This window comes from Electrona antarctica (genome assembly GCF_951216825.1).
Source record: "Electrona antarctica genome assembly, chromosome: 1".
NCBI classification, from domain to species: Eukaryota; Metazoa; Chordata; class Actinopteri; order Myctophiformes; family Myctophidae; genus Electrona; species Electrona antarctica.
The window spans coordinates 41903859-41931260 of record NC_136806.1 but is presented as its reverse complement, the minus strand read 5'-3'; the positions used below and the strand labels follow the sequence as shown (position 1 = coordinate 41931260).

The 27402-nt window shown below is 41.8% G+C and overlaps 1 protein-coding gene across 4 annotated transcripts; it reads left to right on the top strand.

Moving 5' to 3' along the window:
* Nucleotides 1-2543: 2543 nt before the first annotated feature.
* anxa6 (annexin A6) lies at nt 2544-27181 on the top strand. Of its 4 annotated transcripts, XM_079499822.1 has the most exons (26): nt 2609-2663; nt 3403-3427; nt 3674-3738; nt 6205-6289; nt 6539-6633; nt 8211-8324; nt 8434-8524; nt 9697-9776; nt 9896-9952; nt 10245-10338; nt 10656-10751; nt 10885-10943; nt 11838-11960; nt 12209-12267; nt 12678-12756; nt 13346-13427; nt 13535-13629; nt 14139-14252; nt 14518-14608; nt 14874-14953; nt 16900-16953; nt 17057-17150; nt 25154-25249; nt 25354-25412; nt 25878-26015; nt 26876-27181. In XM_079499822.1, exons 3-26 carry the CDS (start codon nt 3736-3738, stop codon nt 26933-26935), a joined length of 1998 nt encoding a protein of 665 aa, XP_079355948.1. In that variant the 5' UTR covers nt 2609-2663; nt 3403-3427; nt 3674-3735; the 3' UTR covers nt 26936-27181. The 4 variants fall into 4 exon arrangements, with proteins under 4 accessions (XP_079355950.1, XP_079355947.1, XP_079355948.1 ...); XM_079499824.1 differs by lacking the exon at nt 3403-3427 and having other exon boundaries at nt 2544-2663; nt 25878-26000; XM_079499821.1 differs by lacking the exon at nt 3403-3427 and having other exon boundaries at nt 2544-2663.
* The last annotated feature ends 221 nt before the right edge of the window (nt 27182-27402 follow it).

Genomic DNA, 27402 nt, shown 5'->3' with positions numbered 1-27402 from the left:
CACCCCAGATGCCAGGCATCATGGTAACAGTGAAGAGTTTGACATCCGGGCCGGGGTAATCCTCTTCGCACTCAGCGAGGCCATCAGTGGATGAGAGCAGGATCTTGGCTTCACTCTAACACCAAGGAGGTCGAGACAACACCCCAAAGTAGTCCTGAGTCCTGACAGACCTGGACTATGCGGACGACATCAGCCTGCTCTCTGACAACGTGGAACAAGCACAGGAACTCCTGAACAGAGTAGAGTTGGAGTGTGCCAAGGTTATTATGCTAAATGCCAAGAAAACGGAGGTTATCAAAGTACCAACGAACTGGCCAGATGTATGGAGATTAGAGAACCGGGATGACTGGAAGCGACGGTGGAGGGCTCGTCTGAGGACGACTAGAGAGATGGATGGATGTGGAAAATGGTCGAATTCTGACCATACCAGCATGCATTTATTCTTGCATTATTCAATAATAACCTTATTCACTAATGTAAACCTGATTTGAACATGCACAGTACATGTGTTTGTATGGGGAATGCGTTTGTATATTATACCATGACTGATGGGAGATTAGTTTTGTGTGCCTTACTGACACAAATATAATTGTGTTCCTAACTTCCTATCAGATAAATTGTCAGTGTGTTTAATTACCTTGGTCATTACATTGGTCAGACGTGGCATGTTGAGAGCAGGATAGCAATGCAGACCTCAACTGTGGCCGGAATTGGATTTAAGTCATCAACCGGTTGCTGTATGCTTGCTGTATCTCGGGTGGCAAACACCTGAATATGGGGCGCGAGATACAGCAGCATCTCATGCCTTGCTGTCTCCAGCCTGCATTGCAGACTCATCATCATCATTCGAGTGCCCTCGAGATCTACGACACAAGCTACAACACCAAGTTCATTCACAGTCAGTCCTGTGTCCCTATACTCAGAACATCTGGAAATGTGAGTGGTCTTGTTCCTCTTGATGGGCAGGGTAGTCTCCACAGAATCATATCCGAAATGACCTGCTCTTTTGCTCAGTGGCAGTGTCCACTGTCCAGCAAAACTGAATCTTCTTTGTGCCACAACAACTGAGATGGGAGGGATGCTTCCACAAATCTGAGCTTTAGTGGGATAGACCCTCCATGAAAGATTCTGGACGCGCATGCGTCAGGAGTCAGGTTGTAGGCCTGCAATAGTTGGTCCATGGCTTGGTGAGGCAGGCTACTTTGGGCAAGATATGGATCTATTCTCCACACATGCGACATCTGTATGACACAAAAATGCCCCATCCAGTGTTCAGTATACTGCTGCTGCAGTACCAGTCCCCTCTCCCTGTTAAATGGGAATTAACCGTGGCATCATAGTAACTATCCCCTTGTTTGTAATAAGGAGTTTGAGCGAGTTGTGTCCGAAAGTTCCTTCCTGTAGAAGTTGTTGATGCTTGAATGCCATGGCATGGTTTATGCTTCTGAAGTATCCATTTGTCTGTAAGTATGTGTCACTCTACCTCTATGTAGCCTCGGTCCCAGGCTTACTGACCTCTATGTCATGCTATTCCTCACCCTCTACTGGAATGGGCGTCTGAGAAGACAGAAATAGAACAGTTACAATCTCACACTCGTGCCAGTATGGCTCAGCCTCAGCATGCATTGATCTACCAAATTCACATTTCACAATAAGAGGGCAGCAGTTCTATCGTTAAAGGACAACTTTTGTTTTTTTCAACCAAAGTTCATGTTTTATTAGAGAAAGTAAAAGATGAGTGTTCTTTTTTTCCTTCTTTCATTTGCTGCTTTCTTTCGTTTTAGGGATTTTAGCTGTTTTTGACATGCAGGGGGCAGGGGCATTCGAGCATCTAGATGATAAGAGCGCCCCTCACTTCACATGGGTGTGATTTTTTATTACTATAGTCCTAATAGACCCCAGGAAATTACATCTGGCCACAGAAGATCTTTTGTGGCGAGACGTAATTTCTTGGGGTCTAGTAGAACTAATAGTACAAAATGAAATCGCTATAACATTTTGTAAAAAAATACATGCTCGAATGCCCCCGCCCCCCTGTCAAAAACAGCTAAAATCCCTAAAACGAAAGAAAGCAGCAAATGAAAAAAAACAAAACACTAATCTTTTACTTTCTCTAACCTAAAACATGAACCTTGGTTGAAAAAAAACTAAAGTTGTCCTTTAACTTGATTGGTATGCTACACAATAACAGCTGAAGTTATTGGCAGTGCACTGTCAGACTGAATACTGTTTGTTGTGAACTTGTTGTGACCCTCACCTCAGTAAATAAATGTGGGGTGAGCTGATCAGTGAAGTTTTACAGATGTGCGCAGGAGCAGCAGAAATGTTGCTGTGAAAAACAGAAAAAGCATCTGGCATTCAAATTCGAACGCGTGGTCTAGTGTACTGGGCACGTTTCAGTTATGTCCGGATGGATCGCATCATAGCATAGTAACAACATAGGGTTCAACACATTTTCAATTCCCGTAATGCCCTTTCCGTTATTGGACACGCTGCTTTAAGAGAGGCTGTCTGCGTTCTCTGCGACACCACGTCAGAGGACACAACGGGACAGCTGCTGCGGGACTTGAACCGGCTGATGCGTTGGTTGGAGAGGAGCACAGTCAGCAGAGAGAGAGAGAGAGAGAGACGCAGTGTGTCAAATACACAATTTCGTGCAAAAGGTAAGCTCGATTTGTACTTCATTGCCTAGCTTCAAATTTAAATCGTTTAGAATTAATGCAATTCCCCGTTTAAATCTGCTGCTGCAGCTGCAGATGTAGTAGAATAAGTTTTAATAGTAGGCTACGTCACGTCATTATTGTATAGTGAGTAGGCCTACTTATTAGCCTACTGTAGTCTGTAGATTAGGCTACCTTTAAACCGACTACAGTGGTGAGGATTGTTATTTAATTAGGCTATATATATTATTTAAAGTGAAAATGTTGAGTATGGGAAAAGTATAGAATGTTTCATGTCTAAACATATAGCCTAAATATGTTTAAGAAAAATAACAGGGACATTATAAAGTTGGGCTAATATGGTAGCCCATTATGTAATTGGGGTGCAGATAGCCTATGGGTGTGGTCCTATACTCCCCACTCTTATAGGCTACAGCAGACTAGACATTAAATCTATCATTAAATTACACTGCAGGCTATTTTGGGAGAGTTTCATGTTGAATAAACTATATATATGTTTTAATAATGTTTTAAATACCATATTATAGAAATTAAACGCCTCTCAATTTACTCATATGATAACTGTGGAGAAAGTGAATGTTACTAGGCCTACTGTGAAAAGTGAAAGTTGTGTTGTGTCTCAACATCTTTAATAATGTTTTGGAATAATAATTCTGCTTCATAGCTTTGTTCTTTCTGTAAAATTTGTGATAACCATTTTCTTTAAATCCTTTTACCATAGGAAAGGGTTAGAACTATAGGGAGAAGTGAGTTCCCATGTTCATGGAAAACATAATGTCTTGACCAGGATTAAAGCCAAATCTTTCCACCAACTTCCTTTTAGGGCAAATGTGAGGTCACCAATTTAAGCTAAATGGACTCCTTGTTTCTGCATTGTGGCGTTATATGCATACGTAGCTGTCCTCTCCGCCTAAAGCCATAAGAAGCAGTGATAATGTGTATTCTTAGCTGAACGTGTACGTTTATTGAATTTATTGATTTCCTTCTCATAGGTTATAAACGACTGATTCCTGCAAGCACAGTGTTTATAGAGAAGACCATATAGACCGTAGGAATGGTAAGTGAGGCCTCTATCATTTCACATTGTGTCAAATAGATATACTCACTTATAATACACTGAGTGGATGCAGCCATACACATAACGTGTCTTTAGACATAGACTGTGAAGGAGATCCATCGTCACACTGAGGTCAGTTGAATGCTAGTCTTTCATCGGCCAAAACATGAACCTTGGAGCCATGTGATTCCTGTCATTGCTACCTGTGTACACTACTGTACAGTATGTGACTGAAAGACTGCACAGGACAGGATCAGTCCACAATGACTTTGCAGAATAGCAACTGAAAACTTGTGGCAAACATCCAGCTTACTGTAACGTTGTCTTTTTCCAATACTTCTTCTCTTGTCTGATAGAACGTTCACAGAGGCTTTATGGTTTTTCTTAGTTTTGCCCTTTTCGTGGAATGACAAAGAAGAAATAGTCAATTCTTAGACAGTGTTTCAGGTAGAAAACATTGGCATCAACAATGACAAATATATTTTATTCAGGATTAGGTGTATGAGTATGTAACATGACACAAAACGGAATCAGTCTGAAATGCCATTTGAAAAGTCTGTTTACTCCAAGGCTTGTTGCTAGGGGCTTGTATTTGTGGCCCTGTTGCTACGGGGGTGAAGCTGTCCAGCTGTCACAAGGATAGTGACCGACTATCTGAGCATGTGCAGGGACCCCCTTGGCTGAGTAGACAGGCCACGCCGTCTTTGGCTGACCGCCCCAATGCAGCAGGAATGTCTAGTGGCGCTTTTCCAAGGCATAGAACCAGCTCGACTCCACTCGATTCAAATCCAGTAGCTTCATTTTCCTGAGACAGCAGCTGCAGTTCCAGCTTTTAGTGTGTGGGTTGGGTTCTCTCAGACTCTCACTCAAACTCAGTGAATGAGTTTGTAACTGAATTGAGTCATAATTATATAGTACACATCCTGAACTTGTAATTAGCTGGACATAATCATAATCAAGGCTCAGCAGTTTTTATACCTCCTATCGCATGGCGATATTTTATGTTTGGTCAATTTGCAGATCATTTGTGAGTATTTGTGTACTCTGGTGCTGCTATGACAACTGATTTTCCCCCATGGGGATCAATAATAATAATAATAAACTTTATTTATATAGCACCTTTCATACATAAATGCAGCTCAAAGTGCTTCACAGGGCAGAACACAAAAATAGAATACAATAAAACACAAGCAAATAGTTAAAATGATAGAACAATGTAAATGAACAAAATAAAAGTGTAAAAACATAGAAGAATAATAATAAAGGTCTGTCTATCTATGAAGCAGCATACAGTGACCAGGTATCTCTGTGTAACATGACTCCCGGCTACACGCACCCCCAGCCCAGTAACAACACACACACACACACACACACACACACACACACACACACACACACACACACACACACACACACACACACACACACACACACACACACACACACACACACACACACACACACACACACACACACACACACACACACACACACACACACACACACACACACGCGCACACACACACACACACACACACACAAATACACTTGACGGCCGTTATGTAGCCTAAGTTCAGTCAGACAACTCACAAATAGATTTACCAATATTTATTACAGAATGAGTAATGAGTGTGCATATGATATTTGACTTGGCGTTCGGCTCTGCTGGATTTCTCCCTGCTCGGCACGGTTAAGCAACAACATAAAATATTAAGAGCAGGGAGATAGATATACAATAACCCCCCATGCGGAACATAAATAGCAGAGCCCACCGGTGGTGCTGGGGTGGTGGTGGGAAAAAACATCACATACAACCAGGGACCATATGCAGAGGAAGGCAGGAAGAGCATGCAGACTGGTGAGCTTAAGTAGCCCGCCCAATTGGTCAGCTGACTGCCGCATCGGCGAATGACGTGAGGGACTTGCACACACTTGTACACCCACATAGTAATGCAGCATGTTAACCCCTTGAGTATAGTATGCGCCTTTGAGCATGGCATGAACCCCCTTGAGGTTGTCTGAATGAACTAACTCCGCAAGCTACGTCTCATTTAGCATATACACCTGACTTCAGGGTCACATCACATGACCTCATGAAGTACAGTACCACTGTACCAGCATTCCTTTCCTATGTGGAAAGTATAGATTGAAATTCCTTGGACTTAATGGCCTTTTAGTGAGATAGTAGATACATGCATCCTTCGACTGTAGTCACACACATCGTATTATTAGGTGCTGGGCTGAGACAGTATGACAGTATAACAGACCAAGATCACATTGCCCCCCCCCCCCCCCCCCCCCCCACACACACACACACACCTTCATTTATAGATAAAAGCTGACATTTTGATCCTGTTACAGTAGAGTATTTTAGTTCTATTCATTACAAATCTGAGATTTACTATGCATTTTGTATTGCGGTGCATGGGCCACTTAGACAAAAACCTTTTGTTTGTGTTTTTGCAGGGTTTCCGAGGCACAATAACAGACGCTGAAGATTTTGATCACAGCGCTGATGCTGAGAATCTTTACAATGCCATGAAAGGCTTTGGTGAGTATCTCATTGCTCTGTGATGGGTTGTCCAAAGACACAAAACCATGAGTATCTCTTTGCTCTGTGATGGGTTGGTGAGTATCTCATTGCTCTGTGATGGGTTGGCCAAAGACACAAAACCATGTATCTCATTGCTCTGTGATGGGTTGGCCAAAGACACAAAACCATGTATCTTTTAATCTTAATCTATGTGCTTGTTAATGTCTCTTGTGCCTACTAATTTTGCCTTGCCATCATTTCCTTCAGGCAGCGATAAAGAGACTATCTTGGATCTTATCACTTCCAGGAGCAATGCACAGAGGCAGGAGATTATTGCAGCTTACAAATCCAGTTTTGGACAGGTAAATAAATGCATCACTACTTGATTTTACTTTACATTACATGCCCAGCCTTTCTTTGCCTACTGAGGCGTGTCTTGGGATTGATACACCTGCTGGTCCCAATCATCCCCTTGGGTATATAAACAGGCTGGCCGAGGCCATTCTCTCTCTCCTACACAGGCTACATTGCCTGTTTGCCTTATCTTTGTTTGCGTTGGTTTCAGTTCAGTTGCTTTTTGCACTTGCACGTACAGTACAGTGTCACACAGCCATACACACTTTACACTACTGATACCACTGACTGTTCTCATCGTATACGTTTTGCACAGTTCATGTAATGTTTGAGGGGCGCTAGCCCAGCTTTGAGGGTTTGTGTCACTTGTCTGAACCCAAAAATTGCCTGATTGGATTACCCCATGGTGGGCTGAGCAAAGTACATATTGAAGATAAAAGTGAGGGCAGAAAAGCGAAGACGCCAAAAGTGATTGGCCGGAATGACATTTGTGATGATTTGATTGGCTGAGCACTTTTTGTCATGATGAGAGCCAGTTCATGACAATTATATGGTCGACCAATCAGTGCAAGCTAAAGTGTCTCCACATAATGTCACCATGAGTGCCCTCTCCATGGAAGGTTAAACTGGTGGCTATGCTATTTTTCATTGTCTTTTAGCCCCGATAAGTTTCCTCAGTCCCTATACACTCATTCTGTAGCTCTGAGATGAGCTACAGAAGCTACAGAGCTACAGAATCTCGGAGCTACAGAATGAGCATAGAGACTGAGAAACTGAGGGAACGTATCGGGGCACGGGGCTAATTGTCTTTGTGACTAAATACCCCCTCCTTGCTGGTCTGTAGGCATGCACTCAAACACCTACAACTTATCCAGAATATTGTAGCGCACCTGGTCTTTCCTAAATTTTCACGTCTCCCGCTTCTGTCTGTTCACTGACTTCCAACTGCTGCCCGCACCCAGCACAAAATACTGGTGATGATGACCTACACAGCAATCAATCCAACCACATAATACCCTTACCACACAGCTAAAACAGGAAGTGTGCATGGTCTCTTCCTTATTGCCAATGACTGATCAATCCTGGCTCCCAAACTGTGGAATGGTCATTCTCACTCACTCTGGACTGCAGACTCACTCCCCATTTTCCGCCCTAGTCTTAAAATTCACTCCTTCACAATCGACCTCAGACCTTCTCAAACTACTTGTATAACTTTGTGTTGCCTATTTGTAGATATATTATATTCAGACTGTCAGACATGTTGGTGTTGGTTCCTTGTTCAACGCAAGGTTGGATGTTTACCAGGTATCATGATTTGTAGCACTAAAATGTACGCTGTTCTAGTTTGTTGATTATGATTCATGCAGTTTAGCCCTACTCTGACCTTTTTTAGTGTGGTTGTGCAACCAGACTATAGTAATTGCCCGACTTGCTAAATGTCTACACTCTACACTGTAAATTGTACGATAATATGTTATGTTAATCTATACTTGCTACAGTGAGTAATTATAGTATAACATTTCAACTTCCGAGGGTACAGTAGCTCTCAAGGGCACATATGTAACCATGTAATGTCACTGTGCAGGACCTGATTGATGACCTGAAATATGAGCTAACGGGCAAGTTTGAACGTCTCATCGTTAGTCTGATGAGACCCCAAGCATATCACGATGCCAAGGAAATCCATGATGCCGTCAAGGTATTGTTAGTTAATATTTATAGTATCATAATATATTTTTCTCATTATACTCACTTGAGCAATTGGAAGCAAAAGCCATTTCACATTAAATTTCATGCTATATTTCCAGGGAGCCGGAACCAACGAGAGATGTCTGATTGAAGTCCTGGCCTCCAGAAACAACCAGCAGATACATGACATGGTAGCAGCTTACAGGGATGGTGAGCCATTGTTTTTTTGATTTGGTATTTTTTAACTGTTTTGGTATTTTTAATTCATACTGACTTTATAGTGACTTGTTTCTGGGTGTCAAATAGGTGAATTATCAGTTGCTTAAATCTGCTATGCATAATTTGTACGTCTTACCCGAGATTTAAACACGGGTCTCTTGCATGGGAGACCAAACATCTACCGCTCCTATCCACATTTTTCATATAGCCCATAACGGGCCATAAGTCTTTGCGTTTGTGTGTGCATAAGTTCCTCTTTCTCTTGCTGTGTTGCCAGTTTTGCAAGAGAAACAAGTGGCCAGGTCTATGAAAACAAGCACAAATGAAAATAGCTGATCTACAAGCTCACAGCGACACAATGTGAGGTTGTACATCCGTCATTTAAAAACACATTGAGAATAAATCGAAATATTTTGAATATTTTTTAAACATTTTAATAAAAAAGGCAGAAAATATGGATGTCTGTGGACAATTACATAGTATTCATCTGGGTTTCCTTGATGTGAAGAAATGTGTAAGCAAGCCCAAATAAGCAACTACTATACACTTAAAAAAAACATCAACCAGCAACTACCAATAATTTATTTGCAAGTGACTTTACAGAAAAAACAAGTCAAAGGTTGCGCTTATAATAAGCAGACATGGCAACACGGCCTGAAGGAAGCAAAGCACACACACAAGGAGCCCCAGTACGTTGGCGGGGAAAAACGTGGATAACATGAAATCCCTGCATGGTCAGGGGAGATATTGCGCTATGAGCTTCTGGTGGTACTAGTTGTCAGCCAGGAAGTGTCTTACCCAACACCAGGGTATACCATTCATGTGCCTTTGTTTGGCCACATTTTCAAACATTTTCACACTTGTGTGAAGTGAGGGACGCTCTTATCATCATACGTTCCATGCTCAGCCAATCAAATCATCACATTCCGTGATGATTTGATAAGCTGTGCATAGGAGGGGCTAACGCCCCTCAAAAATACAGAATATAGCTGATCGACAAGCTCACCATGCAACCAGCACTACAAGACGGTGGTTGTACTGCAGCAGCTCCCATGTTGTGAATGTGTGTCATTTTTGAATGTGTGTAATGTTTTGCTTCATTCATGCTCAGCGAACCTGACCAGGATAAATTTAAGAACTAACAGTGCTGTGTTTGTCTCCAGCCTATGGAAGCGACATAGAGGAGGACGTGATTGGAGACACTTCAGGACACTTTAAGAAGATGCTGATTGTTCTGCTTCAGGTTTGTTCAACTACAAGACAAATGTGGACTTGTTGTCGTAATGCATGCAGTCATTGACTGGAGTTGAATGGTCTTGTGTGTGTCACTTGGTTGGTGACTGTTGGCATTCATTATTCAAGGGGACCAGAGACGAATCAGGAGTGGTGGATGCAGACTTGGTGGAGCAGGATGCACAGGTTAGCTAGCGTCCAATATGAAAATTGACTCAGTAGGACATGGCATAAGAAATGTGCCACTGATCGGGCCAGCTGTTTGCAAGGACAAACACTCAGACTCTTATAAACGAATCTGCCGAGTGGCAATCGTCATCAACTGTAAACCAGAACCGGGCAGCGCTCCGCCTCCTGCCGGGCCACGTCATAATACTTATACTTGTAATAAGTTCATTTCCATCCCTGCAAAAAGAAATACGCTTTGTTGAAGACCAAGGGATCTCCATACATGATTCTTTCTCTCTCCCCTGTTCAGGACTTGCATGCCGCAGGTGAAGAGCAGTGGGGGACAGACGAGGCCAAATTCATCATGATCCTGGGAAACCGCAGTGTGACCCACCTCAAGATGGGTGAGAACTAAACGTGCTCTGGGTTGAAACTACCATGGAACTGTGGAATGAAACTACCATGGAACTGTGGAATGCAGGCATACGCACCGTGAACCTGAGGCCATTGGGGGTTACATGCCACATCAGCTGTCACGCTGTTTAGTTAAACTGTTACATACGCAAGGTTATTTGTGCTAACCAAATATTGTGGGAATGTATGAACAGAACGCCTCAACCACTATTCCTACTGTTTATTTGGTTGTATTATGCATTTAAATTAGAATATGGTACAGGATGATTCGACTCACAAATGGCGTCTTGTCGTTCTGTTCTTGTAGCTTTTGATGCCTACGAACGTATTGCAGAGAAGACTATAGAGGACAGTTTAAAGAGTGAGCTGTCAGGAGACTTTGAGAGGCTTATGCTGGCCGTGGGTAAGAAGAACCACACCACCTTTTATCAGCCAAATTCACTCTCTGCATTTATCTTAGGACTAGCCGATGTTCATTGGGAATGTCAAGTTACCTATTAATGCAGCCAGGCTTTGTGTCATGTCCTTTCCCACAGTCCAGTGCATACGGAGTGTTCCCATGTACTTTGCCAAGCGCCTTTACTTCTCAATGAAGGTGAATATACTTAGTGACAACAACAGCATGTTACTTTATGTGTCAACAGCATGCATCACTTTAGTTCAGTGTAGTATTTTCTTTTCTTTCTTTCTTTTGCCTATGTAACCAAAATAGCAGGCGTTGTTTTTACAGCAACACAACACGGAACTTAGTAGCCTACTGTATGAATTAGGGATAAATTGGCCTAAAACTCCTGTAGTGTGATCCTGACTTAACTTGATTGTCAGGCTTAGGTCAATCAAACTTAGGTCAATCTTGGAATACGCACGCAGCATGCTCTGATGCACACCCTGATGGCCAGTACGCCACTGATCACATAGCCTTGCAAAGTCAGATGATCACAGATCTCCACTTACTGATATATTTGTAACATCTCAATTCAATGAATGGGCTAAAACCAGGCGGAAACTATTTTGAAATATAATATAAACAATAATAACATTGCAGAAACTATGCAAATATGTTACGGTGGTCCCTCATATTGGGACAGTATCAGGATTGATTGTCAAGAAAGCAGTAGGTGTAGGTTTGTTAGCGCTGGGTTTCTCCATTGTTCCAGCCCATACATTGAATGTTGTTTTCCCCAGACCATCAGTAGGCGGATATATCTGATTGTCTGGCTATGTGAGACTACTGCTCACATGGTATACAACAATAGTGCATATTACACATAGGAATACATTAATAATGGAGACACTTCATTGATATTTTTACCCTTTATTTTCTTCTTTCTACCGGCAGATTGTTTGTTTTGCAAACGGATCAAGTGATTGTTTAAACTTTAAACAATCACTTTAAACTTTAAAGTGTTTAGTCTATTTATGGTTTTAACACTGACCTTCCTCTACTTGGTTCTAAATGGAATTTATTCTCTCCCCCTCATGTCTTCAGGGTCTCGGTACGGCTGACAGCACTCTCATCAGGATCATGGTCTGTCGCTCTGAAATAGACATGTTGGATATTCGAGAATGCTTCCGTCTCCTATATGAGAAGTCTCTTTATAACATGATTAAGGTTGGGAGCCAGCTACTTCTATTGTGTACTATTCACAAATTAAAACTATTCACAAGATACTGTGAAGGCTGATGTATACTTTGTTGCAAGTCCCTTTGATGCAAAAATGACATGTATCCAACAGAAAAGGCATTAAGAACTATTTTTCAAGTTGTAAATATGTAATTCTTGTCTAGCGGCACTTGTTAAAAGGGTTGTTTAAATAAATTATATTTGTATTAATGTGTATTTTTCATTCAACAATTCAGGATGACACATCGGGTGAATACAAGAGGTCTCTACTCAATCTGTGTGGTGGAGATGATGAGTAAGTTATGGCTGTATGCAGCAGCCACCACAAGGTGGCAGTAGTGCACTAATTATCCAATAACCTACCATCATGTAGACTAGAGGGCTCTTGTGCAAAAAAAAGGGAAAAGAAAAGAAAGTTACAACATGACAGGAAACTTGCTGTTTGAAATACTATTCCTAAAAAGGAGAGGTATCCATTACAGGACCACATCACACAAGAAATATATAATATAAAGATAGGCCTGCCGGCACAGAAGCAGCTAGTTTGGAATATTGGATGTGAGTTTGGTGAGGTTATATTTTGAAAATAGGCAGGCTGTCTAAGGCTGAGCGTATAATGCATACCATAACTAAAACATTGCCCTATTATATTTGACTCATTGCTGCGTTTAAAGTTGTCTCCTATTTTTGTATTGATCATTACAGCTTAGCTGGAGAATTCTTCCCTGAAGCAGCTCAGATAGCCTACAAGATGTGGGAACAAAGTTCCATGACCAAAGTCCAGGTTTGGCCCCATCTGTTGCCCACCATAGATGTGTCATTGCATGTTCGGCTTGGCGATGGCATGCATCTTAATTACTGACCATGCTATGAGCTATTGATTGCGGGGCCCCAGAGTTGTGGCAATAATGCGACAATGCTCACACAGCAAAGGCTTTGTCTAACTGCAGAGGATAGGATCAGAATGCTGTTCATTTTACAAATCGGAGCACTGAAATACCACCGGTTCTTGTTACGATGCTCTGTCCAAACTGGACCCAAGGGGCCAGGGAATGTCACAGAGATCTCAGCATTTTAGCGAACAAAAGGCTGCCTCACAAAATGTTTATCTGATTCAGTTGTTCTTCAGTCCCCCTGCACCCCCCCTCTGCCCCCTGACATTGGTGTCAAGGCATCTAACCTCACCAGGGCTCACTCCCCCTCAAATGTCAGAAGAATATTGTTATAAACCTTTGTGAAAATGCCAACCTTTGCATGTGTATCGCTGGCGCCCTCCAGAGGCATTGTATCACCGCATTTTGCTTTGCCTCTCCGCATTGTGTGCACCTCTGTATTCATATCAAACTTCACCTTACATCCTTTTTCTGTCCCAGATGAGACCAACCATCCGTCCTGCTGCAGGGTTCGACCCCGCCGCTGACGCACAAGCTCTGAGGAAAGCCATGAAAGGATTTGGTATGATGGCATTTAAGGACATTCAAACCTATGTATTTACCTATTATTATTATTATTATTATTATTATTATTATTATTATGATATATTATCTCTTGGTTGGTAACAGGAACTGATGAAGATGCTATCATTGACATTGTTGCACAGAGAAGCAATGCTCAGAGACAAGAGATCAGACAGAGCTTCAAATCCCTATTGGGCAGGGTGAGTGAGCAGCATCACTGGTGCCATTATATGAATATTATGTGGTGGCAGGCAGTATTAACATGAGCATGATCATATTGGTCTTTTGACCTGTACATGTCTATGTCAGTAATATGGAGAGCAGGCGGCGATCCGAGCACTCAAAAAAGTATAGAAATGAGGAGAAAAAAAATCAAGGTACTTTATTAATAATATTAAAATGCCAATTGAGCACCTAGTTGATTTTCTTTTTTCGCTTTTCAATAATATGGACCACTTGGATGCCCTAAAGCAGAAACAGAATAGTCCATTGTCCAGCAAAATATATATATCATATGATTCAAAATATACGCAAACTGACTTGTGCTCAATTTGTCAATATTTCAAAAATGCAGTGTTTTAGATTTATGATCAATATATTTATTATAACAACATTAGTGAAACAATAAATAATATAATATTTAATTTATATATATATATTGTTTTAAATGAAACATCAGCCTGTCAATTGCTTTGATCTATCCTCATAGGACCTGATGAAGGACCTGAAGTCTGAGCTGTCAAAGAACTTGGAGAGACTTATCATTAGTCTTATGTTGAACCCAGCTGAGTTTGATGCCAAAATGATGAGGAAAGCGATGGAGGTAAAAACTCAAACAACAAAATGATTTAACAAGGCCACTTCATGGCCTAGCAAGAAACCATAGCACCCTGCTATTGTATACAACAATTGCTATAATTGGCATCTGACAAAAAAAAGACTTCTTACATATAGAGAACCAGCCTTAGTAGCCTTACCACTTTACTTTACTCAGCTGTATGGCCTCATTCTTGTACACCAATATGGTGAGCATCTGCCTGCCAGTGCACTGGCTTGTGTTGTGTTGTAAAACTCTGATGTTGTGACAGGGGGCTGGTACAGATGAACACTCTCTGATTGAGATCCTGGTCACCAGGAGCAATGAAGAGATTCAAGCCATGAACGCTGCATATGAGATTGGTGAGAACTGAGAACTTTTCAGTTCCTCTGTGTTACCATTTGTGGTCTTTTATTCTGTTACTAAAGGACTGACTGAATACATCATTGTCTATACACTTCTTCGGCCATAAACCTAGACAATTTTCCAGTTAATAGCTTTATTTTTTGATTTCTCATTTGTTTACATTTCCTCCAAAGACCTTAAAACGCTATCAAACTCACTAAATAATTGGTACTCATTATGTGCAGTACATACATCAAATCATCGAGGATTTTTGTTTTGTAGGCTATAAAAAGACTATGGAGGAAGCCATTCAGTCAGACACTTCAGGACTTTTCTGTCGGATCCTTGTTTCTCTGGCTCAGGTAAAACGTCTTCCTTGAGGGAAGTGGAAACGTATGTTAACTAACTTGTTTTTTTGTTTCCAGTAACCCACTCACTGGTTGCAATCAGGTTCTGCAGTACAGGGAATAGCTGTTACTTTAAGTATGAACTATTTCATTTAGATAGTATTCACATTACTTAATTTCAAAAATAGCTGAACTAAAACTTACCAATGCATCACACCATACAATGTTAGGTTGTATATTAGCCCTGAAACATGACTGTCATGATTATCATGACATAGTCATGGCGCAACTGCAGCCTGTTTTACGCAATCGCTAAATTTACAGTCCAAACGTGTATATAAACATTCAGATTTCAAATATAAAGTCCTCGCCACATGTGCCACGGGTGTTAGAGATTTGCTGGTACAGCGATTAGCATTGCTGCATCCCGCGTTGTTTAATAAAAAGCTTTTTTATCCGAGCGCCCCGGCTACTTTTCTCAAACAGGGTTCGTTTGGGAAATTCACAGTTGCACACCGGGAGTGCACTTGCCTATTAGTCTGTATTGGCAGTGCGGTCAGCATGCGTATATCGAACACACCGAGTGCCACACTCCTCCCGACCGATAGGGGCGCGTAGTTGAAAGCCAATGGCAAAAAAACAGCTCGGATAAAAATGCTTTTTTATTAAACAACGCAGGATGCAGCAATGCTAATCACTGTACCAGCAAATTTCTAACACTCGTGGCACATGTGGCGAGTACTTTATATTTGGAATCTGAATGTTTATGTACACGTTTACAATGTAAATGTAGCTGTTGCCACAGAAATGGGCGACAGCGTGACATCAGGCCATGACGTCACGTCACCCTATAAAGTATGGCGAGCAGACTCAGCAAAGTCAGTCAGAAGTCAGAAGTCAGAAGAAGAAGTAGAAGATCAATAATGTAACATACTACAAGTAAATATATCATACAGTAAGTATAATAAAAATCACACCCGTGTGAACTGAGTGGTGTAAGGTTTTATATAGCATGATCAGCTGTGGTCTGACGTAATGTCTGACGTAATGAAATCACACCCGGATGTGATTTCAAAACTGGCTGTTTTTGCGCAGAGAAAATGACCACGGTTGCTACGGTCATCCAGTTCACCCGGGTGTGATTTAATTACGTCAGAAATTATTTTGAACATAGCAACCATGGTCATTTTTTTCTGCACACAAAAGCCAGTTGTAGGAGTGGTTTACACCACTCAAAAAAAGGAGGTACCCTAACTAAGATACTGGGCTCAAGCTATTCAACTCCCTCGCCCAAAGCCTAAGGCAAGATACAGATCCTAAACTATAAGACCTCCTCAAGGAGTCTCTTACACAGCCCACTGACAGCTCCCTGCTAATACAGGAAATCGTCATTACAGTAGCGATCGCGTAAAACAGGCGGAAGTTAAGCCATGACGCTTGTGAAGTACGAGCGTCATGTGAACCATGGCTAGGGTTGTTGAAGTAGGAGCGTCATGTGAACCATGGCTAGGGTTGTTGAAGTAGGAGCGTCATGTGAACCATGGCTAGGGTTGTTGAAGTACGAGCGTCATGTGAACCATGGCTAGGGTTGTTGAAGTACGAGCGTCATGTGAACCATGGCTAGGGTTGTTGAAGTAGGAGCGTCATGTGAACCATGGCTAGGGTTGTTGAAGTAGGAGCGTCATGTGAACCATGGCTAGGGTTGTTGAAGTACGAGCGTCATGTGAACCATGGCTAGGGTTGTTGAAGTACGAGCGTCATGTGAACCATGGCTAGGGTTGTTGAAGTAGGAGCGTCATGTGAACCATGGCTAGGGTTGTTGAAGTAGGAGCGTCATGTGAACCATGGCTAGGTTGTATATGAGCAATTTAGTATTAGGATTTAGGGCTTAAGAAAATGTTGTTGTTTTTACAAATTGTACCCTGTTCAATTCATAACCAAAAATGTTTTACTCTGTTCAGGGTACACGAGAGGAGGGGCCAGTAGACGCTGAACGAGCTGATGTGGATGCTCAGGTGACTTTACAGTGCAGCATACTCACTGTTTCATTATCTTTTTAATACTGAATAGATTTTAAAGTAGCAATGGTTGCAATTGTTCTTTTATTGAACTCCACAGGAACTGGCAGATGCTTGCAATGCAGACTCTGATGAAATGGAAATCAAGTTTATGAGCATTCTGTGTACCAGGAGTTTCCCTCATCTTAGGAGGGGTAAGTGCCAAGATTCAATTCAATTTTAAGGTTTTTTATTAAGCATAGTAGAGGGGTTTGGACAGGGAAAAATGCAGTACATGTGATATGTTATGCTTCTTTTTCTTTTATATAACAAAACAAAACAAAACAAAACAAAACAAAACAAGACAAGACAAGACGAAAACAACCCCCCACCCTCCCACTTGGAACTTTGACACCTTCTTCTTTCACCTTGTAGGTTTTCCTTTTTTTTTAATAAAGTAAATAGTAGCAATAGCCAGCACAGAGAAGTAGAAAAGAGAAAGAAATAGACAGAAGTGAATAGTGACTCCATGATGTTGTAGGAGAGAGTGGTTGAAAGAGATAAGGGGTACTGCTGTTTATTTTGGAAGTAGATAGGAAGAAAGAAAGAAAGTAGGAGAGGAAAGGAATGAAAGGGTCAAGAGGGGAATGAGGTTGGTGTGCAGAGTAGGAGGGGAACATCGTGGTTCATAACAAATGGCCTATGGGGTGTTCGAAAGACTTGACAAATTCTCGAGATAGGTTATTGTCGCACCCCAGGAGGAGGCGAATCCTCCTGGAGAGCAACGTAGATCGTATTTAATTTTCTCGAGATTCAGGAATAACATGGCATCTTTCAGCCAGTGGTCTGATTTAGGGGGGAGTGAAGATTTCCAGTCTAGGAGGATTCTCCTTCGAGCGAGTAATGATAGGAAGGCTATACAGTTATGAACCTTTTTGTTACACTTAATATTGTTAGAGAGTACACCAAAGATTGCCACTTCAGGACAGGGAAGTAAGGGTATACTAAACATTTCTGATAAGGATCGAAATATGGCAGTCCAGTATTGTATTAATTGAGGGCATGACCAGAACATGTGTGTTAAGTTAGCTGGGGATAAGTGGCATCTATCACACTTGTCGTCAACACTGGTATACATTCTAGCTAGTTTAGCTTTGCAGTAATGAGAGAGGTGTAGAATTTTAAGTTGGATTAAGTTTAGCCTGGCACATGAGGTACTACTATTTACCTGAGTAAGGGCGTTACTCCACGTCTCATCCGTTATGGTTTCACCCAGCTCCCCTTCCCAGCCTGATTTGGTTCTATTGAGAGAGGTGGTCCTTAAATTAGAAATAATGTTATAGATATAAGACAAAAGGCCTTTTACTTGTAACGGGGCATCTAAGATGGATTCAGTTCCAGATTTGGAGGAGATGTTAGGAAAAGAAGGATTGTGTGACTGGACGAAGTGACGGATCTGGAAGTATCTAAACAAATGAGAGTTGGGTAGATTGAATTTGGATGCCAGTTCCCTGAAGTTAGCAAAAATACCGTTGACATAAAGATCCTCCAGTCTAACGAGTCCTGATCTAGACCACAGAGAGTAAGTTGGGTCTGACATTGCAGGAGTGAACAGGTGGTTATTACGTATCGGGCTATAGGGAGAAAGTTCTCTGAGGTTGAATGAGGATCTGAATTGGGACCATATTTTCAAGGTGTTCCTAACGATAGGGTTGGAGGTATAGCGGTTCTGGGAAATGGGTAAATTGGATGTAATAAGAGCCAATAGAGATGTGCCCAAGCATGAACTGGCTTCATTTTGGCACCAGTCCAAATCAGGGTTGTGAATCCAACTGACCAACTTAGATATATTAGCAGCCCAGTAATAGTACTTAAAGTTGGGGAGGGCAAGTCCCCCATCAGGTCTGGATCTTTGTAGGTATTCTTTTTTGATTCTCTGAGATTTTCCTCCCCATATAAATGATAACATGAGTTTGTCCAGGTTACGGAAAAAATACACAGGTATAAATATTGGCAATGCTTGAAACAAGTACACGAAACGGGGTAGGACATTCATCTTTATACTATTCACTCTACCTGCCAAGGATATATTCATGATCTTCCATCTATCTAGGTCCAGTTTAAGTTTTTCAACAAGAGGTAAGAAATTATCCGTAAACAAGGAATTTGTAGTCTTACGGATGTGGATTCCAAGATAGCGGAAACCAATTTCTGTTACCCGAAAGGGCAGGGAATCATTGGGTATTTGACGAGCCAGGCAGTTCACTGGGAAGCATTCACTTTTATTAAAATTTAACTTATAGCCTGAAAAAGAGCCAAATCTGTTCAGAAGTTCGATGATCTTTGGGACATTACAAACTGGATCAGATAGGTATAGCAGTAGATCATCAGCGTATAGCGAAAGTTTATATTCTGTTCCCCATCTGTGAATACCTTGTATAAAGGTTGGCGATTTGAGTGCAATCGAGAGGGGCTCGATTGCGAGTGCGAACAGCAGGGGGCTTGCAGGGCAGCCCTGTCTACAGCCTCTTGAGAGAGTGAACATCTGGGATTTCATCCCATTTGTGACCACTGAAGCCTTAGGCGAGGAATAAAGGAGTGAAATCAACGATATGAAGATAGGACCAAAGCCAAAGTTCTTGAGGATCTCCAATAGGTAGCCCCACTCGACCCTATCAAATGCCTTCTCCGCGTCCAGGGAGACCACTACCTCCGGGGTCTCCAAGGACGCGGGAGAGTGGATGACATTGAGGAGGCGGCGGATGTTAGAGGAGGAGTGGCGGTCACTGATGAAGCCTGTTTGGTCAGTTGAAATGATGTCTGGTACCACTATCTCCAACCGTGATGTTAAGGTTTTTGCGAGTATTTTATAATCTGTGTTTAGGAGCGAAATGGGGCGATATGAGTTACAGTTCAATGGGTCTTTGTCTGGTTTCAAAATGAGAGAGATTGATGCTTCTGTGAGTGTTTGTGGAAGAGACCCCTGGTCCAGAGAGTCAACAATCATGTCCAGTAGAAGTGGAGCCAATTTGTTGGAAAATAATTTATAGAATTCAATTGGGTAACCGTCTGGGCCAGGGGATTTACTATTTTGCATTGCTGAAATAGAGTCTATTATCTCACTCAACTGTAGCGGTTGTTCTATAGATTCACGCTTTGTGGAATGAAGGGTCGGAAATCGGAGATCCCCAAGAAAGTTCAGCATGTCTGTATTGTCCGCTGGAGATTCAGAGGAGTATAAATTAGAGTAAAAGTTTTTAAATGAGTCATTAATCTCTGAAGGAATAACTGTGCATGCGTTGGATGGTGTCTTAATCTGAGAAATATTTCTTGATGCAATCTCCTTTTTAAGCTGGTGTGCTAATAAGCGACTGGCTTTCTCTCCGTGTTCGTAGATAAGACCTCGTGAGCGCAGTAAAAGTTTCTCCGTTTCCTCTGTAGTGAGTAAGTTATACTGCATTTGTGCATTCAACCTGTCTTTGTAAAGCTCAGGTGAGGGTGAAGCTGAATATTCGTTGTCAAGTTTTGTAATACGTTCCAATAGGTGGACCTGTTGTTGTCTTTTTAATTTATTGTGCTTTGAGCAATAAGATATTATTTCGCCTCTTATTACAGCTTTCAAAGTTTCCCATAATAAAGATGGGGATACAGAGTCTGATTTATTATTTAAAATAAATTCATCAATTTTATTTGAAATGAATGAACAGAAATTGGGATCGTTTAAAAGTAGAGGGCTTAGCTTCCAAGGAGGACGTGGCTTATGCAAATTTGAGAAGTTTAAATCAAGCAGTAAGGGGGCGTGGTCTGAAATGACAATTGCTGAGTATTCAGTATTCTTGACTGAGGGTAGGAGGAGTTTATCAATAAAGAAGTAATCAATCCTAGTAAAGGACTTGTGTGCATTAGAGAAAAAGGAAAAACATTTTTTATTTGGAAATTGAAATCGCCATGGGTCAACGCAACCCATTAAGTTCATAAATGTGGATATTGTTTTAGCCATTTTAGTGAGGGGTCTTCTCTTTGAACTAGATCTATCGAGAGATTGGTTAATTGTACAATTTAAGTCGCCACCGAGGATCAAACGATAAGAGTTCAAATCGGGTAATAAAGAGATTACCTTGTTCATAAAGGCCTCGTCATCCCAGTTGGGCGCATATATGTTAACTAGAAGTACCGGGGTGTTACAAAGACATCCTGAGACTATAACAAAGCGGCCATAGGGGTCAGTAATAATATCTTTTGGGGTAAATTGGATCTTTTTGTGGATTAGAATGGCAGTGCCCCTTGTCTTTGAATCAAAATTGGAGTGATACATTTGACCAACCCAATGTGTTTTTAATCTAATATGGTCTTTCTTGGTCAGGTGTGTCTCTTGTAAGAAAGCTATCTCAGTTTGAAGGTGCTTCAAGTGTGAGAGAATGCGTCCTCTTTTAACTGGTCCATTCATCCCCCCTGTGTTCCAACAAGTGAATCTCAAGGTATCCCCTCCCACTCGCACACCTTTGTTTGAAATATTAGCCATAAGCTAGACTGGTAGAGGATAGGTAAACTGGTTCGAGGCATGAAAAAAGACAGAAAGAAGAGAAAGATAGGAAAGAGAAGTGCTTAGAGAAGTCATGTTTTATATTCAAAGTAGGCCATATTGGTAATGCTATATATACCAAATGGTGAAGTGTAGGGTCAACCAAATGGTGAAGTGTAGGGTCAAAGTTCCCCCCCCCCAAAACGTAAAACATATACCCAGACAAACATAACATTTTAAACAAACTAAACAACACTAAACCTGACATAACTAAAAACATCCCTATTCCTAAGCCTGTCTTCTCAACTAAGACTAGCTGCAGGACCCTATATACTATACTATCCCGCCCCATTTTCTGACAGTTCAACTTCTAATCGTCGGCTTATACTGTAACTTTAGTAGTGGACCCAGTTAAACATATTAATACAGTAGTCGGGGAGTCAATCTGAGAGAAATAAATAAATAAACAACCAAAATAATAATAATAATAGTGATAAGAGTAACAACAATGACAACAACATAGTAAAGAGGGCACATGATGCGGCACAGTTGATCTCAAGGGGAAATTAAATCATAAAAGTAGGACGATAATAATAATGCTTAGATGATTAGGTATTTGAGTTAAGCAACCATCAAGCGGTTGAACCCCTGGCTATAGAAAGATGAATGAGTGAAATGTTTCTCTATACCTATTATGGTATAGAACTAATATTAATAATAGTAACAATCTCTATTGTCACCATTATTGATGTCACCATCATCGTTACTATGAAAGTTCTCTGGTTCATTTTTAGTAGTCATTATCACCCTCCTTATCATCTAATCCTAATTAACCTAATTATTCCCCTCACTGCGGTTTAATACTGGTAAGAACACAAAATAAATAACCAAGTGATCAAATAAACACCATAGTCGTCCCAAAAGGTAGTAAGAATAATAATTTCATTTAAAACCATAGTGGTTATTATTCTATCTCAGAATATGTTCACATTTCTGCAGTTTTATAGTTTCCCTGGAAATGTGTAATTTGCCAATTATATCTTATCTTAATCCCTCCTCTCCCCCCTCCCACCCCATGCATGCCAAACAGTTGGACAAACCTTAATGTTGGTTAAATAAATATTTTCGGTTTCAATATCTTTTGTTTAGAAACAGAGTGCAAGATAGAGAGGAGGAAAAGAGAAGGTAAAAAACAAGCAAGTCAAATAAACAAACAGAAAGTGCATTATTATTATTGCCAAGTGCCAAGATTAAGGGACAAATGAATTGCATGCAATCAAAATGATAAATAATTTAACAAAAATAGTAAATGATCTGTGATTATTTCTTAATGATATATATATATATATATATATATATATATATATATACACACACACACACACACACACACACACACACACACACACACACACACACACACACACACACACACACATATATATATACACATATATATCTATTATACAATTGAAAACATGTACGCAACCCAATACCCAAAGTCACCAGCTACTACGCCACTGACACGCTGGGTGCCGACACGCTGGGAGCCGAAGCAGGAGCAACACACACTGCAACAACACACTAACACGTCACAGACTTACCCTCCGCGTCGTTCGGCCGCTATCTCCTCATGTCGCGCCGCACGCCCACACTCAACACCACCCGCGTAAAAATTGTCATTGCACTGCCACTAAAGCCGGCTCCCGTCCACACTCGCAAACAATATCAATATCAATAATAAACACAAACACGCCACAAGCACCGACACCCCCGCCTAATTTGTTGCCACGTCTATGAAAACAAGCACAGAAAAAATGCCATTCAACACGCTACTTACACACACTACCACTCGCTTACAATACGCGGACCTGGCAACACTACATTCCCTCTCCCATTTGCTCAAAGCCCACCACGTGACCCACACACACACATACCAAAACCAAGTAGAAGAAGAAGAACTACACAGCGCACACTCTGATTCTAACTTGGACAGTTACCATCATGCTAACACGACCGCGTCGACACATGGCGTGGTACAAGCGGGACACACCCAGCCGCATATATGGATACCAACAGCAACACTACACGCACACGCGCGCGCTGCAACAACAAACAGCTACGTACAGTGTGTGTGTGCGTGCGTGCGCGGGGGGGGACTTTGGATCGCCTCGCGATCCAGCGACAATGGCACTACACTACACAGGGCTCGACAGTGCGACTACCTACTCGCATTTGAGACTTACAATATCACCGTGCGAGTTGTAACATTCACTTTGTAGCACCGCTGCGACTACACAATCCGAACTTCTTCACAGCTACAAGTTGCGCCGTTTACATCCACAAGAATGTGTCACTCTCTCGGTTCTGCACCGCTGCTGGAGAAGTATAGCACTGTCGAAGGCAGCGCAACTAATCCCCCCCCCCCCCCCCCCCCCACACACACACACACACCCCAGAGAGGGAGGAGAGAGAAGAGAGCGAGAGAGAGACAGAGCACACACGTCTTCACGTAGGAAGAGAGATACACAAAGACAGAGCTTTCCAGTCCTTACCTTTTCTCTCACATTGTTTTCTTAGCTTTGTGACTGACCAATGACAAGCAGATTGTATTGTCTGCAAAGCAACTATGTGTCTGTCACAAATAAAAGTTCTGTCCTGCAAGCCCATGTCATGTCAACACAGACAAGGCAGCTGTGCGCGCGGTGACTCCTGCAAATTATACTGACCCAATATTATTTTGGACAACCTAGCAAAGCATAACATATGATGGCTTGGAGAATAGGCTGGTCTCTCTTTTTACATGACATAAGCCATTGCATACAGGTTCTCAACCTTTTTAATTTCAAGGACCCCCATAACTCTGACAGTAAAACCAAATGGACCCATAAGAGTCCCATTTGATTCCATTTGTACAGTATCAGAGTTAAAAGTTATAAAACAGTCCATTTGGTTCCATTTGTACACTCTCACAGTTACAGACCTGTAGGGTCCACTTGGTTCCATTTGCACACTCTCAGAGTTACAGACCTATAATGGGTCCATTTGGAACCCCCTCAAGGAACCATGCGGGTCCCTGGATCACACCTTTGAGAGCCACTGCTTTCAATACATACATAACTAATATAGAGCATATTTGATCAATTTAATGTTAGGCTATAGATTATTTTGACAACTGAATTTAACATAACCGCCCACGCACGACACATGCACATGCACGCCGCGCACGCGCATGTCCACATCCACATGCACGCGCGCATGTGTCCTCTTTTTGCTCATTCAGAATATGGTATGCCTACACACTTAAAATAATGCAAACACGTAAATTGCGTGGAACAAACGGGACGAACCGAGGCGCATATATGGATAAGAACAACAACACTACACGTGTTGGCTACGCCAGCCGTCCGTGCCTGATTGGATTAGCAGCCTACTAGGTGGATTGGATTAGCAGCCTACTAGGTGCCCAGACGGCTACGCCAGCCGTCCGTGCCTGATTGGATTAGCAGCCTACTAGGTGCCCAGACGGCTACGCCAGCCGTCCGTGCCTATTGGATTAGCAGCCTACTAGGTGCCCAGACGGCTACGCCAGCCGTCCGTGCCTATTGGATTAGCAGCCTACTAGGTGCCCAGATGGCTACGCCAGCCGTCCGTGCCTGATGTGTGATCATTAACGATACACTCTATCTTTTACAGTGTTTACAGAATTTGTACGAGCCTCCAATAAGGACATTGAGCAGATAATCAAGAAGGACACGTCAGGAGACGTTAAGAATGCCTTCATTGGAATTGGTAATTACGGAACTTGACCTTTGGCCATATAAAATGTTCCTCCTGAGTGATGACAGTTATAGTGTGGCTCATCCTCAGACATTTATTTCTCCTTTCCTTTGCAGTTCGTAGTGTAAAGAACCAGCCAGCCTATTTTGCAGACCGCTTGTACAAAGCCATGAAGGTAAATCTATGTGTGCATGCTCCTTTCAAGCAGATGATGCTTTTGTCTATTTATAACACCAGGCCTTGAGGAATCCTAGCCACATTCAGGGTCTGTAGAAGCTACTCAAAGGGTCATAATTGTCATTGCGCATAGAATATCTCCCGCTGCACTTTAATTCTGTGTATGCATGCTTTGTGTTGTATTTCTGTGATTTCTTGAATTGTAGCTGTTCCACTTGCTGTTAACCACTTACGCCCTATTTCATACTTGTTGTGCGATGGTGTCGCTGAAGAATAGTGAAAATGGCAAATCTACAAGCTCACAACGTATTGCATTGGGAGTCGGGACACATTGCTTGTAGATTTGCTATTTCTGCCATTTGTGGAAAATAATGGGTTCTCAGATTGGGTTAGTTAGGGGTAATGAGGATGGCAGGTTGAAAGTGGTTTACGATGTGAATAAACAGGCTTGTCTCCTCCTCAGGGCCTCGGCACAGACGACAGAGCGCTCATTCGGATCTTGGTTTCCCGCAGTGAGATAGACCTTTTCAATATTCGCAAAGAGTTCAAGGACGCACAAGACGCCTCCCTCCATGAATTCATCCAGGTAGAAACCATGGTTGTAAGTGTCTATTGTCTATTTATTAACACCCTCTATTTGTAGTGTCTACGTGTGAGCTTCTGTGTGTCCTGACTCTGTAGAGGAAGTTTAAAACACATCCTTTCTAGTGGGGTGGTGGGGCGTGATGCTGTATATCTTCCTGTGGTGGACTATTAGGTCTGTGGCTGTTTTACAGCTGTTTAGGAATTTCCCTGTGTGTGCTTGACTTCCTCTGTATGTATACCTGTGTGTGATTGGTGGACAACAGAACAGACAGGAAGTAGCTGCTCCAGCAGCTCCATATTTACTTAGCGCTTAGATCACCCAGAAGACCATTAATGTCATTTAGGGTAACTGTTATTTAGGGTAGTCATATTGGTCTGCCAGTGCCAGAATAGATGCCACAAATTATAAAGTTATGCTGCAGCGTGGACTGTCACATTGTATATTTTTTTGTCAGATTATGTATGTTTTATGGCTAAAATGAGAATATCTATCTATCTATTTTTTGTTTTTATTCGTACCCTCTATATTTTATTTCCCTTTATTTTCCTCTTAAATGTAACTAACCTTGTGTTTGTTAAATGAGTTTCTGACTGTTTCCTTGTGTCACAGTTTCCCACAGCAAAAGAATAACTTCTAAAAGCTTCAGACATCTGATGTTGTCATAATTGTTGATCGTAGCAAAATGTAAACTTTACATTGTAAAGGACAATTCCTGTTTTTTAAATAACCATTTATTCCTCTTTTAATGTTGTTACTATTTGGCTAACTGAGCGACAGCACCAGAGTCACGATAAAACAGGAATTCTCCTTTCATTTAGGATTGTTTTATATATTTCTGCCCAATTTTGTTTCTTAAAGCTGTATTTCTTCCCTAGGGTGATGCCTCAGGAGACTACCGCAAAACCCTGCTGTTGCTCTGTGGGGGAGAGGACTGAAGCCTGATGCAGGTGTCGTGCACAGTAAATAGCAGATCTACAAGCTCACAACATGCAGCGACATGTTGTGAGCTTGCCTTGTATATCAGCTATTTATGGTGTACACAGATGACTGTGTATGAATTGAATTGTGGAGGGGAACCGTCAGTATATTTTTGTTGTTTGTCACTAACTGCTGCCACTCTATCATGCCAAACCAAGTGACCTACAGTATGACCGCCTAGCCTTCCAAGCAAATTGTCTGCTGTCATGCTCGTGTTTTATTGTCAGTCAGGAAAGCTTTTATTTTTTGTTTTTGAGTGGTGCAAACCACTCCAACAACCAGCTTTGTCTGTACCCGTGTATGTACCCGTGTACCTGTACGTGTGTGTACCTGTACGTGGGACCCAAAAAAATGAGCATGGTTACTATGGTCACTGACATTACGTCAGACCACAGCTGATCAGGCTATATAAGACCTTGCACCA

Bases quoted from the DNA above. Each gene is read 5' to 3' on its own strand.
- anxa6 (XM_079499821.1), top strand. The intron at 8,525-9,696 runs GTGAGCCATTGT...GTTTGTCTCCAG, and splicing joins GGTAGCAGCTTACAGGGATG to CCTATGGAAGCGACATAGAG. The intron at 9,777-9,895 runs GTTTGTTCAACT...TCATTATTCAAG, and splicing joins TGCTGATTGTTCTGCTTCAG to GGGACCAGAGACGAATCAGG.